This window comes from Arctopsyche grandis, chromosome 7, assembly GCF_051622035.1.
Source record: "Arctopsyche grandis isolate Sample6627 chromosome 7, ASM5162203v2, whole genome shotgun sequence".
Classification (NCBI taxonomy): Eukaryota; Metazoa; Arthropoda; class Insecta; order Trichoptera; family Hydropsychidae; genus Arctopsyche; species Arctopsyche grandis.
In genome coordinates this window covers 18826798-18843689 of record NC_135361.1, presented here as the reverse complement: position 1 = coordinate 18843689, position 16892 = coordinate 18826798, and the positions used below count along the sequence as shown (strand labels likewise).

The window sequence follows — 16892 nt, the reverse complement described above, 5'->3', positions numbered from 1 at the left end:
TTCAACTTTAACGGTAGTTGGTACCAGGTTAGATGGAATATATTCCAACTAGTCAAATGTTTTACAACTGGAAGATATAATGTTTGTCAAATGTTTTTCCACTGTAACATATATGCCTACATATGTTTTCATATTTTACTATCTCCAAAATCAGACTTATTAATACAAAAAAAATATTTTATATCCACATATTTGGTTTGAGTAGCAGTTTGTAATGGTGGACTGCATGACAATGTTGGAAATAACTGCCAAACTAGGACAATCATCCCTTAAAATTTTACTAAATAAAAGGGCAATACCAAACGGACCAATGGAAGACCATTTTTCACTACAATGGGAATTCCATTTACCAAATAGAGGTTGATGGCGCAGTGCGGTTGGCTCGCCACAAGCGAGATCGACATTTTATTATTCGCGTTCGGGCAAATTTGAATATATGCTAAATGCCAGGTAGCTGTAGCTGGGTACCTCACACTGTCTCGTGTTCAAAAGTTACGACCGATTGTGTCCACACGACGATGAACAGGGCTGCTGCACAATACCGCCATTTTCCGATACGAGCAATATTGACAACATGGATAATTTAACGGGAATAACATAAGAGAAGCATAAACATAAACAAACATAAAAAAAAACAACCATAACGTGGTTAATAATGGATTTTTTCTTGGTTCTATTATTAGTTGGTACAATAGAACACTTTCTGATTTACGTTACGTAATGCTAATTAGGGCATCGCCATTTTGTAGGCATAGGTACTGTATATTACAAAAAAAAAGCGTTTTAAAATTGAAAACGTAAGGGGATGGATCCTTATGTTCTGCGTCGAGGCGCAGACAACATGGCCGCGACGCTTTGCATTTTACATCGCGCGTCGCTCCGATCGCGCCAAATATGGCGTACGACTTTAACCTTTGTCATTTGTCTCGTGCTCACTCCCGTATTGTTTCACTCCAAATCGGGAGAGTACGCCGCCATTGTGCGGCGGTCGCCCTCCCCCGTTTTCGCGAAACACTTAAATTATTGCACGCGGCCATATTCCGCGGCCGGCCGCCATATTGGAGTCGTCGTGGCTCATGGCGCCGAGTCTTCTCCGCGTCTAATCGACGACAATTCACCAGCATTTACATAAATCAAGACGGGAAGACCCGTCGCCTTCCCGCAGGATGGTGATGCCGATAAGTAGACGTGTACACACTCCGGTCGGGCACCATTAACACCGTATTAAATGCTTTTAGCCTAAGTGGTGGAAACCCTCAAAGTCATAAATATTATAAATGACAATATTTTTTAGTCAATTTGATCTAAACTAATTATTACGACGTTATGAATGCTACAATTTTTGCAAAACTCAATAAAACAAATTAAAATTATCATCATATCATATTTCAATCGCTATTCCGTCTGTGTGTCTGTCTTTCTGTCTGAGATAACGCTCGCCGTACTATAAAAGTCATTTCGATTCGACATACATTTGTACGTCACAGCTAAACCACTGCCAATATATACGACATATATACGAATACAATAACAAAATAAAAAAACTTTTACATATACTGATTGTTACTAATGTTTCCACTTGGCAGAGAATTTACCGCCAACTATTGGAAATTTATTTAATTAATTGATTTTTCTATCGGTGTTTTATATTGCTTATACATATGTAAGTAGGTAGGTAGCTTTTACCATTTTTTTTTCATATTAAACAATTAAATATAAATTTATTTAAAAGGTATTTGAAAAAAAATTCGACCGCGTGGGGATCGAACACATGACCGACGAAATTCTTTTATTTTTTTTAATTTAATAACTTAATATGCCAACACCCATGCGATGATTTGTCATCGAATACAACACTAGTATATATATAATAGCGATATTCTGTGTGTGTCGTCTGTCTGCAATAACGCTTGCCGTAGTATAATAGTCGTTTTATAGTATAATTTTCCATATACATATACTGTTTGCTACCAATGTTTCCTCTGGTATACTAATACTGTTTCCTCTGGTATACATATACTTCTATATACATATACTGTTGCTACCAATGTTTCCTCCAATGTTACCAATTGAAAATTAATTTAGTTAATTAATTGATTATTTTTTCTATTGCTGTTTTATATTGTATATATATATATATATATATATATATATATATATATATATATATATATATATATATATATATATATATATATATATATATATATATATATATATATATATATATATATATATATATATATATATATATATAGTATATGTAGGTAGGTAGGAAGATTTTACTTATAATTAGTCACCGGAGCCTGAGGGGGCCGTGTATTTTTCAAAGGTTGTAAATGCATTGTTAAAGGTTTGCCGAACAATGGAAAGCACTGTGACTATCCTACCTCTACTTATAATACACTCGATTAAATTTTCATGACTATCAAATAAAGAATGACTATCTTCTACATTCAAATTAATTACGTTTATGTATCAGAAAAGATGTTTGAATACCATTGGTTTCGTGGAAGTGAACTGTCGTGTGCGTTTAATCTTTGTTCTTAACAGACTTATCGTTTTTATTTCATCCTTTTCCCTTTTTTTACTCAGTGTCACGCATAGCATTTACAAGCGTTTCTCATGTCCCAAAACTCTTATCTTCCTGTTAATGATTATTATTTGATACATTTATTTTTCGATTAAAAAAGGTAACAAAACATGCATATATCCATAATTATCAACAAAAATATATGTACATATACTCCATTAACAACACATAAGTGCATCTTAGATATATTATATTTTATATATATATATATATATATATATATAGATAAAAAAAAAGCGTGAAAGCTTTTGAAAGCTCCAAATCACGTTCTACCATTTATATTGATCCTAAGTAGCATTGGTGAACATTTTCAATGTCCGTTTGTGTCAGGGAAAGTGTCGAGTCATCCCACGATTGCTATTGTATAAAAATAAGGGTTGACATTATGTTGTTTGATCTGTTTCTCAAACTGTCTTTTTTTTCATATTTTCAGGACGGAAGTAATTTGTATGTGGGCGCTCCTGGCAGTTGGTATTGGCAAGGTAATTATTATCTTTTTATTGAATAATTTAATTCTACATACAAATAGCTCTCAAATGTGATGATTCAAATTGTTAATATATTGTGTACAATATTATATACGAAAAATAATTTTGAATACATTTCACTTTTCAATGTATATTTTTTTGTAAAGCTATTTTATGACAATTTGAATTCGGAAGGTATAACCAAACGGACAGGTAATTTTGAGTATTCGTATGCCATTTCTTGTATTGATTTTAATATTTATACCAATCCAATAAAGATGAACGAGAACTTTACATGTGGTATTTGAATGCGGTGTAATAAAAACTTCAGGTAAAATTGATATAGATCTTCTTCAAGTTGAATCTATAATACATTGGTGCTACTTTATCGTTTAAATTTCCTATGTCTATGTACATGCAAATTTTCTCAGTTGAAAATTTTGGTGAGATATTTGCATAGCACGATTCTATTCTCCGAAGTTTTGTATAATATGTATATTTATTTTTGGGGTTTTTATAATGAAAGGTTCATAATGACTGCTGTATGGTATACGCCAGATATTCACTTTTAGCACATGTTTCGCAGGCCAGGTGTATGCGATAAATCCGTCGGTGCGTTTGCCGTTCATGCCTCCCAGGTACAAGGAGTACGGCGAAGGTAAAAGTCGCAGCAACAAAACAAAAAAAAAAAATGTTGACCAGCACTGACCGCCTTTTAACTCCTCACGTTGTAATATGTCAAGTGGCCGTTGTAACTCCTGCCTGACCCAGTCTCAAATACAGTGTTCGATACTGTCGCTTTTCCTTAATACCGCTTCATAAGTACAACCCGAGTCAACTCTAGACTATTTTCCCAACTCCTAAGTCTCTTCGTTTACTCTCCGAACTGTTCAATCGATCTAGGAAGGAAAACTATAGTGTCGGCTCGGGTATAATCATCTATCCATTAAATTCATGCGGTGTAGGAACGTAGCTGGGCCAGCGATGGTGCAGATGCTTCAGCTTCAGGGATCAACCGTGAAGAAAGCACACACATATATGCATTTTATTCATATTATATATTGTATTAATATTTTATCCCTCACCTTACCGATGTTGCATTTTTGTCGTACATACATATTTATATTTTTTGTTTCCAAAATTGATGTTGTAATTACAGAAAATGTTTTGTCAACTATTATTATTTCTACAGCATGCTGTACTCTGGCAATGATGGATATGAATATATTCAGAATTCATCAAATAATCACTCATATATGTATCTAGAATGCTGAAAAGACATCAAAATTTTTATATATGAACCAATACGACTAGTACTCATACTTACTTGTACTATGATTTACGGACGATGTTAAAGAAATTATTCAAAATTTTTATTGGGCTTAAAATTAATGGCTTGTTTACATACATATTATATAACTCGATCCTTTTTGATTTATAAAATATATAAACCAAATTTTAATTTCATTTGAAATATTAGGAATGCCGTCATTTTTAAGTGTAAGCCAGCCATTAATTAATGTTGAAAAAAAAACTGTGTTGAACTAAACTAACTACATATATTTGGAGACGAATTAGGAAATAAATAAAAATTATGATGGAAGATAATATTGCATGTGTACATTTTAGACAGTAGACAATAGATAGAGAACATTGACGTACAGACAGTTGATAGTGTTTTTGTTCATTGTTGATTATTCAATGATAGTTGTTTCATCTAGCTGGAGTACGGTTGATAGAAAATATACATATGGCAGACCCGTCAATGTTTTGCATGTTATGTGTAAAGTAAATGAATGTTTATTTGGACGCATTAGGTATATAATTAAACTAGATAAATAAATAAAAAAAATTAAATTGCATGTAAAAAATCATGTAGTACAAAAATACTATATGTATATTTTATTGCATGTTTTTTTAATACAGAAAACAAATGCAAATATTTTTCATGCATCTGAATTATTCAAATGTTTTTTTTTTTTAAATAAAATTCAATTCCGGTTCAAATAATTTACATACATACTTATATGATAATAAAATACTCACATCTAAAATTGGGAAATGTTAATTATTAATTTAAATCTAAATAAAATAACAAATACATACATAATTAAATCATATAAAATAATTTGGGACGCAATTGAAAACTATAATATAATGTTATTGGGTATTTTTACATACAACTTACATTTATTTACAATATTATAAATATAAAAATAGTCTTATATGTAACGTACTAAAGGTAGTAAGTACTAAACGGTGGTGGATGTATTATTATATAATGCACTTATGCACATTGTTAAACGTATTTAAATGTGAAATATTATTGAAGTGAAAAAATTTATGTATTAACAGGGTTATATACAATGGGTGCTAATATTCTAATATAATACAAATCCAACCGATTAATACATGACGTACGCATATTGAATGCCAGGTACTAATTGAATATTATTGATAACTTTTAGGTCAAGTGTATTCTCAGAGCTTGGACGACCGACCGAACGTTGTGAGTACCGGCGAGAGTAGAGCCATCGACGACGACTCATATCTCGGCTACTCTGTCGCAGCTGGTTATTTCAATGGAAACGATGAACAGGGAGTAGCCGTTGGAATGCCAAGGGGTACTAATTTGTTGGGAAAGGTAATATATCAATACATAAGCTGCTTTCTTATCTTGTCATCTCTTATGAAATTGTTTTTATATTGACTTTTTTTTATGTTATAGGTGGTTATATTCACAAATAGCCTTCAAAATATTCAAAACATTACCGGCGAACAGTTAGGAGCATATTTTGGGTATTGTTTATGCGCTGGAGACGTCGATGGAGACGGTCTTGATGATCTCATTGTCGGTGCTCCACTCTACACCGTTCCAAACAATGAAGGAAAATATGAAGTCGGACGAATTTATGTCATATATCAAAATTCAGTGGAGGTATGGAAGTCGTATTAATTATCGCATAATATATATATTATCAAATAGCTTTGTATTCATTGTTTAATTTTTGATTTAGGGAAGATTTCAACGTATCCACATTCGGGATGGTGTTAATTCTAAATCTCGGTTCGGTTTATCGTTGACATCTCTCGGTGATATTAATTTGGATGGTTATGGAGGTGATTTTCTTTCATTAGCTGCAAATTTCGTTTGATAATTATGTGTGTGCTAAAATTGTTTTGTGAAAATTTTGAAGACTTTGCTGTCGGTGCTCCATATGATGGAGTAAGCGGACGTGGAGCTGTTTACATTTACCACGGTGGGCCTGATGGTGTTCGCAAGAAGCCTTCTCAGATTATAAAAGCTGAAGATGTTTATCAAAGTGCTTTGAGCACTTTTGGCTTCTCTGTGGCCGGTGGTGTTGATTTGGATAACAACGAATATAACGACTTGGTCGTCGGTGCTTATGATTCAGATGCAGTATTTCTTTTCAGGTAATTTTATGTTGTTTTAATTGCGCTCTAGTTATACATATATAATATTCTAAGAAATGTATATGAATTATTACGTTTTTAGGGCAAAACCTGTTGTAAAAATGATGGCCGGTGTTGAGTTTGTCACCGATTCCAATCTAATTTCTTTAGATGAAAAAAATTGTACGCTTTATAAGAGTAAACAAAACGTCACCTGCACCAATTTAAAGTATTGCCTGATCTACAATGGTATCAACGTGGATTCCGTTGTCGGTAAGTTTTCCCAAAATAAAACCTTTTTTGAAGATTTCTTCTTAAGTTATACGAAAACGTTATCGTTTTATTACAAGCAAACCGATATATTTGTGAATTGGGTGAGTTTACGATGGACCGTTTGTGTCGTCAATCCTTCTAAATGTTATGCACTGTGCACACCAGCTATTATATTCCTGCACAAATATGTTTTGGGGCTTATATTTTTCACTATTATTTAAAAGCAAAGGACACTGTGCCGAGTGCGTCAATTTCTATACAATTGTTTTCGTTATAGACTTCAATCTGCAAATATTATTGGATCCAAAGAAACCATTAGATCCTCGTTTGTACTTCATTAACGATGAAACGAAGAGGGATATGAACTTCACTATTCCACTTATTCGAAATCAATCATATTGCAACAATATGATGGTTTATATAAAGGTATTATTTTAATTCCGTTTCCTTCCTAATACAATTACATAAATTAGTTTTGTAAATGAATTTTTATATTTCTTCAGAATAATATTCGAGATAAATTGACTCCGATCGAAGCAGAGATTCGATATTCTATGAAGGGTCAGCAAAGTTCAAACCCGTACGCTACACGGCAAAGAAATCCCAGATCAGCTCTGTTGCCGATTTTGGATCAGAATACAATGAATTCGCAAGTTGCATCCATTAACATTCAAAAGAATTGCGGTCCCGATAATGTTTGCATACCTGACTTGCATATGACGGCTAATTCGTAAGTTAATTGTTAGATTGTAAAATATTATATTTAATGTATGGCATTGTGTCTATTGATGTTAACGTTAACAGGACTGTTACGAAATATCTACTGGGATCTGGAGAGAATTTGGTCATAGACGTTGTGATTCACAACACTGGAGAAGATGCGTTTGAAGCGTCTTACAATTTGGATCTACCTCGAGGCATCAATTTCGTGAATATTAAACGATCTGATGAGTCGGATGTGCTGGTGCAATGTTTAGTGCAAAATAACAATGTGAATCAATCGCTCAAATGCGACATTGGAAATCCTCTGCCTCAAGATAGTTTGGTAAATATGCTTGATTGAGTATACATAATATATTAGATCTGCTTTAAAGACACAGACAGACAGAGAGGTGCGCGCTACGTGTTTTTTTTTTTATAGTTTTGCATATGTAAAAAAAACCGCTAGCACGCCTGATCTATGCTATAGCATCTGGGCCGAAAATCTTTGTATTGACATATGTTTGACATTTATCGATAACGGTGATTCCCATATTTGAATATTTGTAAGAGAAACTTGTCGAAAAAAAACCCCTGCGGTTTGAGTCATGATTTTCCACCACATGAGGCCAAGAACGTGCCCGTGCCATACGATTCAGTGTGTTTGAACCTTAAAACTTATTTAAATGTAAAATTTTTCTTATATCTCAACTATTTTCTCATCTAGTTGTTAGCATATAATGCTTTCAAACAAAGTGGTCACGGGTTAAAATCCCACTGGTTGCTTCTGGCCAGACTTTGGATTTGTGACTCCAGGTCGATTGTTTACTATCAGAGTTTGCCAAAATATCTGATTTTCATTGAAACGATTCCAACAAATTAGCAACCTTACCCAATTTATCGCAAATTTCGAGTTTTCAGCATCTCAAATTTCGTTGAATTGTAAAAAATGCTGCAAATTTGACCATACATAGATGCTAATTGATGTTTGTATTTGCTTTGTATAACACTTAAAATAATTTGACCATAGATGTCGTGTTTAATGTAAAGGTGCATACTTGTAAAATAAATAAATGTTTGGCCACAATGGCACATTGAATCCCTATGCAATGTCACTGCGGTATAATAAATAAAGTTAAAAGTTAAAATTTAAAATCATATCAAAATGTATTGAAGAAAGTCTTAAAAAATTACCATTTGAGGAAAATAGCTAATCCAAGGACAGTTGATATGTACATATAAAGCAAAATAAAAAATAAACATTTTATTTAATATTTTAGGTCAAGTTCAGTGTGCTTCTTGAGCCATATTACAAAGCTGGAATGCCACTCATGTATGAATTCCACATGTACGCTAATAGCACAAATCCAGAAAATGAATACACTATCGGTAACAATCATAGAGACATTTCTGTTGAAATTTGGGTTGAGACTGATCTTGCAGTTGAAAGGTATTTTTTCCTGTATTTATTAGTATTGAGCTGTCATACATTTGGAACTGATTCAAATTTAATATATTTTATTTTTTTAAAGTTATTCCATCCCTGCCGATATATTATATTATAACGCCAGTCACTATCGTGAAGATAACTTCGAACAAGAAATGGAAATTGGTCCACAAGTTGTTCACATATACAATTTCAAAAATAAGGGTGCTTCAACTGTAGAAAAAGCTGAAATATTTTTGGCATGGCCTTATGAAACACTTGCTGGTAAGTCTATTACTGCAAACATCATATAATTTTTTTTTATTAATTATAATAAAATATATATAGTTATTAATTTTATATGTAATTTTTTCAGGTGACATGTTAATGTACGTGATGGAACAGCCTGAAACTTCTGGAAATATCAGGTGCGAAAAGGCAGAATATGTAAATTATCTCAATTTGCCTCTCGATGCTAAAAGAAAGACATATTTGGATTCTAACAGTGCTGCACTTAAAGGTATGAAACGAGTTATCATTAGCATTTCTTAAATGTTATTAAACTTTGACATTTTGAATTAAAAAAAAAAGTTCAGTTCAAAAACATTCTGTTGCTCACGAATACATATAATATTGTTTATAAAAAAATAAATGTTTCTACTGTTCACAGGGGAATTACGGGGAACGATAAGTGGTGAAGAAACTGGAGGAGAAGAGCATTCTGGATTTTCCAGTTCAGGTACTGTCCAAACTGGCGGTGGTAGGACAGTAACACATACCTATTCATACAATTCTACGCATAAATATGGTATGTATTTCCAGAAATTAAATTTGATTTCATTTTTATGCTAAAAGTAAAACCACGATCTTTATTTTCGAATTTTAAGGAAATCGTACATTAACTGAAGAACAGATGAAGAAAATTGACGAAGAAGAAAGGAGGATTGGTGCTGAAACCGGTGATGGTTCTCAAATTCACATACAACGTGCTCAACAAGCGCATATGTCAAATGCTGGTCAGGGGGGAAGGGCAGTTGGCGACTGGAACACTATAGTATATCAAAATGGAACTCAGGGTCAGTGGCGTGAAGGTGGTTATAACGTAAATTCCCAAGCTGGTGGTCGAACGAACCAGTATGGAAGCGGCAGTGGAGAGACGAGATATGTATATACCCAAGGAGGAACTCAAGGTGGAGCGGGTGGTGTTGGAAACACCGGTGGAGAGACGAAATATGTGTATACCCAAGGAGGAACTCAAGGTGGGGCGGGTAGTGTTGGAAAGGCCGGTGGAGAGACGAGATACGTGTATACCCAAGGAGGAACTCAAGGTGGAGCAGGTAGTGCTGGAAGTAGCACTGGAGAGACTAGGTATGTATACACCCAAGAAGGAACTCAGGGTGGAGTAAATGCTGGAAGCAACCAGGGAAAACAGTGGTCGACCACCCAAACTGGAAATTGGAACGTAGAAGGTGGAAGAACAGAAAGTAGAGGACAAGACGGTGCTTCAGGTCAAACTGTAGTTTCGTCTACGAGTAGGGAAGGCGGAGCTGGTGGATCGCAGAGTGGACAATGGGGTAGTGCAGTATCGACTGGTACAGTTGGAAACACGGGGAACGTTATTTATACATCTAACCCTAAAACGGAATATCGCAACCGTACTTATACAACATGGAATTCGACTCTGGGCAAACCTATCGTCTATCATACAATTAGAAATATTACTTCCATTATCGACGCTGACGGTAATGTCAAGAAAACCGAAAGTAGCACTGAATATTATACACAAGGAGCAGAAGGAGAAGCGGGAAGTTCATTCAATAACAGGTAAATATTATCACTTTGAATTTACTGTTACTTTGAACATGACTTAAATAATAACATCATTGTATAATTTTAGAATAAGTGGTGCTTCAAATAGTTATGAGAGAACATATGGTGCTGGATCACGTGGCCAGTCTGGTGAATCCAGGTACAGCACTTCTCAAAGGCAAGGTCAGGTGCAGGGTGGTGGTGAAAATCAAGGACAGTATGGTAGTACAAGGTATCACTCTCGGGAGTATGGTTATAATCAGGGAAGCAATGAAGGAGCTCAAGGGCAAGGTCAAACTGGAAGTACCAGATATTATGGACAATCAAGCGATTTGGAACAAGGTCAAGGTGGAAGTACACGTTATGGCACCGGTTCATACACAACGGGAGGTGCTAGACGTGTTAATGTAGGTGGGCACCAATCTTCCAGATATAACACATCTTCTCAGAGGTAATATATTAATAGATAAATAGATTTGATTGCTATTTTATAATCGATATATTAAAATTTTTCTTAATTTTACTCGTAGGAATTGGAATGAAGGTAATGACGGCTATGCATCGGGAGCAAGTGGAACACGTCACGCCTGGTCTACAGAAGAAACCGTAAATAAAGATCTTGCAAATGCTGGATCTAGAGCTTTTGTATTGAACCAAGGATCAAGCTCAGGACAATCAACTGCTGGATCTACGCGTGCAGGCGGTGGAGTAACGTATGTCAGTGCTGGAAACACTTACGTAGGCTCCATCCAAGATCCGGGTCCTTTGGGTGCCGCAGCTGCTGGTAAAGGTTACAGAGTGAGTGCATTAGATTTAGGAGCACTTCAAAGCATAGAAGACACCGGAAGTGCGAGTGAAAATGCAAGACGCACCAACGCCAACAGACAAAGAACAAGTTGGCATGCAGATCGATCTCAAGGTATACAATCGTATTTTTTTATACTTATATTTCAAAACCGAGCTTGGAATTTATGGTTGATTTTAATTAGGAGGTGATTCTAAATCATACGAATCATCATCATCTTATCAATCCAACTCCGGCGTTATCATTGGTGACAACGTTCCGACGAGTCGACCCGAAGAACTTTTCCGCTGGGATCACCAGCAACGTGTCAAACGACAAATATCCGAAGATGAAAAGTTGACGCACGAACAAATGAACGAAAAGAGATTGAAAGACGCCATGCTATGTCCAGGACTAAAATGCAACGTCATGAGGTGTGTCACCGGAGCACTGTCGGCAAACAATGAAATTTGGGTAGCAATACGGGGACGAGTCAATGCTCAAACCCTCAAAAAGGTATGTTTGAAATAAATTTCACTTCAAATTCAACATGCAGTGTTTTAATTGTATCGTTGGTTTGCAGTTGGCACATGACAGACCGATATCGCTTGCGTCGGTTGGAGTATTGAGAGTGCTCGAGGTGCATCATTTAGGTACACCGTTGGATAGAGAGCCGTATGCTCAACAAGCTGTTACAAATATTGTTCCAAGGACACCTCCTCAGGAAGCAGAGCCTGTACCACTTTGGATTGTCCTACTTTCGGCCTTTGCCGGAACTGCATTGTTGCTCCTGCTCATATTTGCTCTCTATAAGGTAAATATCGCAATATGCTACAGTTTTTAGTCATGTAATTTAGTTATGTGGTTAACCCATAAGGCTAAATAAACACTCATTTGTTTATTTTATTTGTATTCAATTTATTTATAACCAGCAACATAGATCAATTGATTAGCATGTTATGTTTTCAATTGTGTGGTCACGGGTTCTATCTCATACGCCGTTGGCCAAACTTTAATATCGAATGATCGAACTGAAGTCACAAATCCAAGGTGTGGCCAGCAGAAACCAGTGGGAATTAAACCCGTGACGACTTTGTTCAAAGCATTACATGCTAACTATTAGTCTATTCTGCTGGTTAATCGTTCGACCATAGATGTCGTGTTTGATAAATGGCTTTATACCCAGAGAGATGTAATAAGAATAGAGGGGCCCGTACGAATAAATAATTGTTGTCAATTTTACGCGGTACGTCTCTATAAATACGCTACATCGCACGGAATACAATCAGATCAATTTACTTATAAAAATGTATCCCATGTTGTTTATTGTGTGTTTTTGAATGTATTGTACAATTTTTACCAATGCTTGCCCATCTTGCGAGTAATATAAACAAACAGAAGTTTTTATCAGACATACGTCGAGCACCAAGCGTCAAATACGACTGATGCTAAAATTATTTTGATCTGTCCGTGGACAGAATGTCACTTGACAACAAAAGAACACCTAAAGCCACTTCTATTAATATTACATTTCTGTTTAAATTATTAATCTATACATAGCACACTCTTCGCATTGGACGACATCTGTTAGACGAGTTTGTATGATTGATTGAATAAATAAAATAAAATAAATTTCAATGAAAAAAATTAATGTCTGTGTCGTAACGGTAAACAATCAGAAAGGAATTACACGCATACAACGAGCGGTCTTTGTTTTATATATGAGATAAAAGATGTATATGATGTATGTTTGTTTCAGCTTGGATTCTTTAGACGGCACCGGCCGGAAACTCCAGAACGACAGCCTCTGAACCGCAACGGTTACGGTCACGGAGACGAACAACTTTGACGGTCTTCTTCATCGGCGACGTCGACGCGATATTAGCGCGCTCTATAAATCGTAATTAAACTCAACAAACCAGTGATAATCTAACCTAATCTAACCACTTTCTTACCAGTGAGTTGAGTTTGAAAAAATATTCTACATAGAAAATGAACTATATGTATATTTAAATTCGACGGAAAGACTGTTGAAAGACTCTAAGTTATGTATAACAAATGAATACGAAAACGATGAAAAATTTTATATGTTTGATGTTAGTTTAAATGGGATTCGTTGTTTTTATGACTTTGAGACATAGTATTTTGCAATTTTAGAAATTCGCCCTCGCAAATCAGCGGTATCGTATCCGAAGCGGTTTCCCGGCTTTTAGATTTATGCATTTTGAAAATGCAGCTGTAAGTAGCATCACAATTGAATATTTTATAGTCCGATTAGAATACTACACAACTGCTTGAAATGTGCCATTGACATCGGTGTTGACTGTCTGAGCAAATTGTAGATTTAAATAATAATATTAAATTTGCTTCGATGACTAGCACTGATTTTTTTACAATAAAGTTGCATTGTTTAATTAGATTTTATATACATATAAAAAAAAAATTATACAGCTTAGTTAGTGTTAATTTTAGTGGATAAATTAAGTAAAAAATTGGCTTTTTCACAATGGTGCCTTAACGTGATGAGTTCGTATGAGCTCTTACTATCTTAATTTAGAAAGTGTCGCAATAAAGCCTTACGTTCTAGTGAAAACATATTGGTGTGTTCATTTTTGTATTTGATACGTGAACGTCAGTAGTATTGTATTTATTGCAATGGCGCTTACAAAGTCTAATAATATACATATGTAATTATCAAATGATGCATATCGAAAATGTTCACACGGTATAGTTATTCAATATGTTGCCATTTTTGTATGTATGTATGTATGTATGTCGGTATGAGTGATTTTTATTTTGTTCTTGGTTCGGTTGTGGATTTATTTATTAAAATTACAAACTAACGAATTTCAGTATATAAAGCCACACTTGATTATAATAATTGTAGTCTGAAAGAGTATTAATGCCAAATTTATTATTACTACTACTACTACTACTACGTTTCGGGATGATAATAATGTGATCTGATCGATTTTATTATGAACGCTTTATATGTGAATTTAGATTAAAACTGTAATTACTGCCATAATTATATTGTAATATGATACGCTACTTGTGTACAATTAATTAGTCAGATTGGATTATAGTATATATTCGAGGAAACAGATTTTTTTTTGTATATACAATATACATATGTATATGGAGAATTTATGTATATATATATCTATAGATACATATGTATGCAAAAATTGTTGTGAACTATATAGTATGTATGTTCAATAAATCATTCAATGTGTTATATGTGCACCCCCTAATTATTAGGGAACGCGTCGTAATTAATATAAAATCAAATATTTTAATTAGAAGAAATATCCGTGTAATATTATAATACATACATATTCGATAATGAATGTTTTAATATTATGTATAGAATTAGCTCGTCCATGATGTATGTAATATCAATTTCGAAAGATAAATATTTTTTAATACTATTTAAATAAATAAATATGTAATAATTAAAAGAAAATATAAGATCACATATTTTTTATTTAAAATCAATCTATTACATTCACTAATATATATATTAATAAACTATGATAATTCACTGAATATTTGAGGAATAGAGATCTGTATTAACAATTATAAAAATATATTTATTTATATATTTCCAATTGTGATATAAAAAACATGTTTTTATTTAACTTATAATTTTAATTTTTAGGTAATTAATTTTGAAATTAACTTATTAATTTATATAAATTTTATAGGAAGTGCATCTTACTTTATTGATTAGTAAAAAATAATATAAGCTGACTATTGTAAATGCAAAATTTTAATAACGCAAGCTTGTTCATAATAATAGTACGCATTTTACTCTACAGTATAAATAAGTTCGTTTCAAAAATTAAACAAAAAAAAAATCAGTCACTAAATTTTAAGTTGACGAATAATGAATTATATTTTCGTAAAAGAATAATATGTATAATCAACGACAAAATATATATTGCCTTTTGAGATGTGAATTTTTTTCAGTATGAAAATGCCTTTTATTTCATAAATTGTGCCTCGATGAAAGTCTGAATTTTTATATACATCAGATCTTTGATTAAGTGCTATATAATTTACATGATAGAATCGCTTGTACTTACACTTAACACTTGTAATGACGGTAAAATCGTTCAAGTTAGCCATAGATATCTCTCACAATTGAACTTTTAAGTATCTTGTGCGTGAGATCATCAATCAGTCATCCATGACTTGTTAAATCTCGTCAAGACAGCTTCGGCACTTACACGTGGAACATTTTCAACGATGCATAAATGATCAACTGTCGGACGATCGTCGAGTCTCTTTGTATGTGTGCCGTAAATACATTAATGAATGAATATACGATTTGTTATGTACAATGTCTGTTGAATTAATTGATAAAATGTTTTCTGTAAATAAAACAATTTTGTAAAAATAACGAAATGTATACATGTATTAATTACTACACCTTGCTTCGTAATGTCGCATTCTTAGTCCCTTTCCCGATTTATTATCAACCAGCATGTAATGCTTTCAATTGTGTGATCACAGGCTCTATTTCGTATGCTTCTGGCCAGACCTTGGATATGTTTATTTATTTATATATATATTTAGCTATCAAGCTAATTTAAAAAATACATCTTAATTATTATACTTAACTCTAAAATTTATAATTAACTTATATGTACTGTCCCTCACAGAGGTGTCTCTTCGCACCTCGCAGGAATGCATCCATGTTTTTAGCAGACCTGACGTATGTGACTGACTCCAAGATCAATAAATTGCCAATTTATTTGATTTCATCGAAACGGTTCCAACAAATAGCCAACCCTATCCTAACCCTTTCGCAAAAATTTAAGTTATTCAGCATCTCGATTTATGCCGATTAGAAAATACTGCAAAAACTTGTTCATAAATGTCTCTGTGGCTGTCAATCGTTTGACCATAGATGTTGTGTTTAATAAATGGGTTTATACCTGTTTAACCCTTTGAATGCTGACCAACGCCGATCGCAAATATCAAATGCATGTTTAGAACAGTGGTTCTCAAGTGCGGCCACTAGTGGATTTTACTGCGGCCACCAGCGACTTAATAGTAAATAATACTAATATTTAAAAAAATTTAAATATATTTTAAAGACTAAAAAAAAGTAACTTAACAATAATATAGAAACCATGCTCATCAATGACAAACTAAAATTATAGCGAAAAGCCTTGTGACAGAAGTTGAAAATGACAATTTTTCAATTTTATCTTATGTTAGTGATTTCATAGATAAGATGACAGAAATAACTTCAAAATTAAAATTAAAACTTAAAATAATAGAGTGTCTTAAATCTCTGAATCTGGAACTTGATAAAAGGTTCGACGAATTGAATATTTTCTGTTTCTTGAACTGTTTCTTTTGTATCTTCCCCTTATATTATGATGACAAATGAAAATTTCATAGTATGTACTACAA

The 16892-nt window shown here is 33.6% G+C and overlaps 2 protein-coding genes across 3 annotated transcripts in view; both read left to right on the top strand.

Moving 5' to 3' along the window:
- if (integrin subunit alpha inflated) overlaps positions 1-15856 on the top strand; it is a 99847-nt gene extending 83991 nt beyond the window's left edge. Inside the window, exons 7-26 of one of the 2 annotated variants that reach the window (XM_077434940.1) lie at positions 3027-3075; positions 3647-3718; positions 5529-5704; positions 5789-5998; positions 6078-6180; positions 6258-6495; positions 6578-6747; positions 7025-7173; positions 7251-7477; positions 7552-7792; positions 8727-8896; positions 8979-9157; positions 9249-9392; positions 9543-9680; positions 9760-10696; positions 10770-11132; positions 11212-11600; positions 11671-11981; positions 12049-12279; positions 13225-15856. In XM_077434940.1, the coding sequence (XP_077291066.1) occupies positions 3027-3075; positions 3647-3718; positions 5529-5704; positions 5789-5998; positions 6078-6180; positions 6258-6495; positions 6578-6747; positions 7025-7173; positions 7251-7477; positions 7552-7792; positions 8727-8896; positions 8979-9157; positions 9249-9392; positions 9543-9680; positions 9760-10696; positions 10770-11132; positions 11212-11600; positions 11671-11981; positions 12049-12279; positions 13225-13314 (4587 nt within the window). In that variant the 3' untranslated portion in view covers positions 13315-15856. The remainder of the gene's footprint in view (positions 1-3026; positions 3076-3646; positions 3719-5528; positions 5705-5788; positions 5999-6077; positions 6181-6257; positions 6496-6577; positions 6748-7024; positions 7174-7250; positions 7478-7551; positions 7793-8726; positions 8897-8978; positions 9158-9248; positions 9393-9542; positions 9681-9759; positions 10697-10769; positions 11133-11211; positions 11601-11670; positions 11982-12048; positions 12280-13224) is intronic. The other variant, XM_077434941.1, reaches the window with a different exon arrangement.
- Positions 1-16892, top strand: part of LOC143914659 (uncharacterized) — a 198483-nt gene that overhangs the window by 20011 nt on the left and 161580 nt on the right. The window lies entirely within an intron of this gene.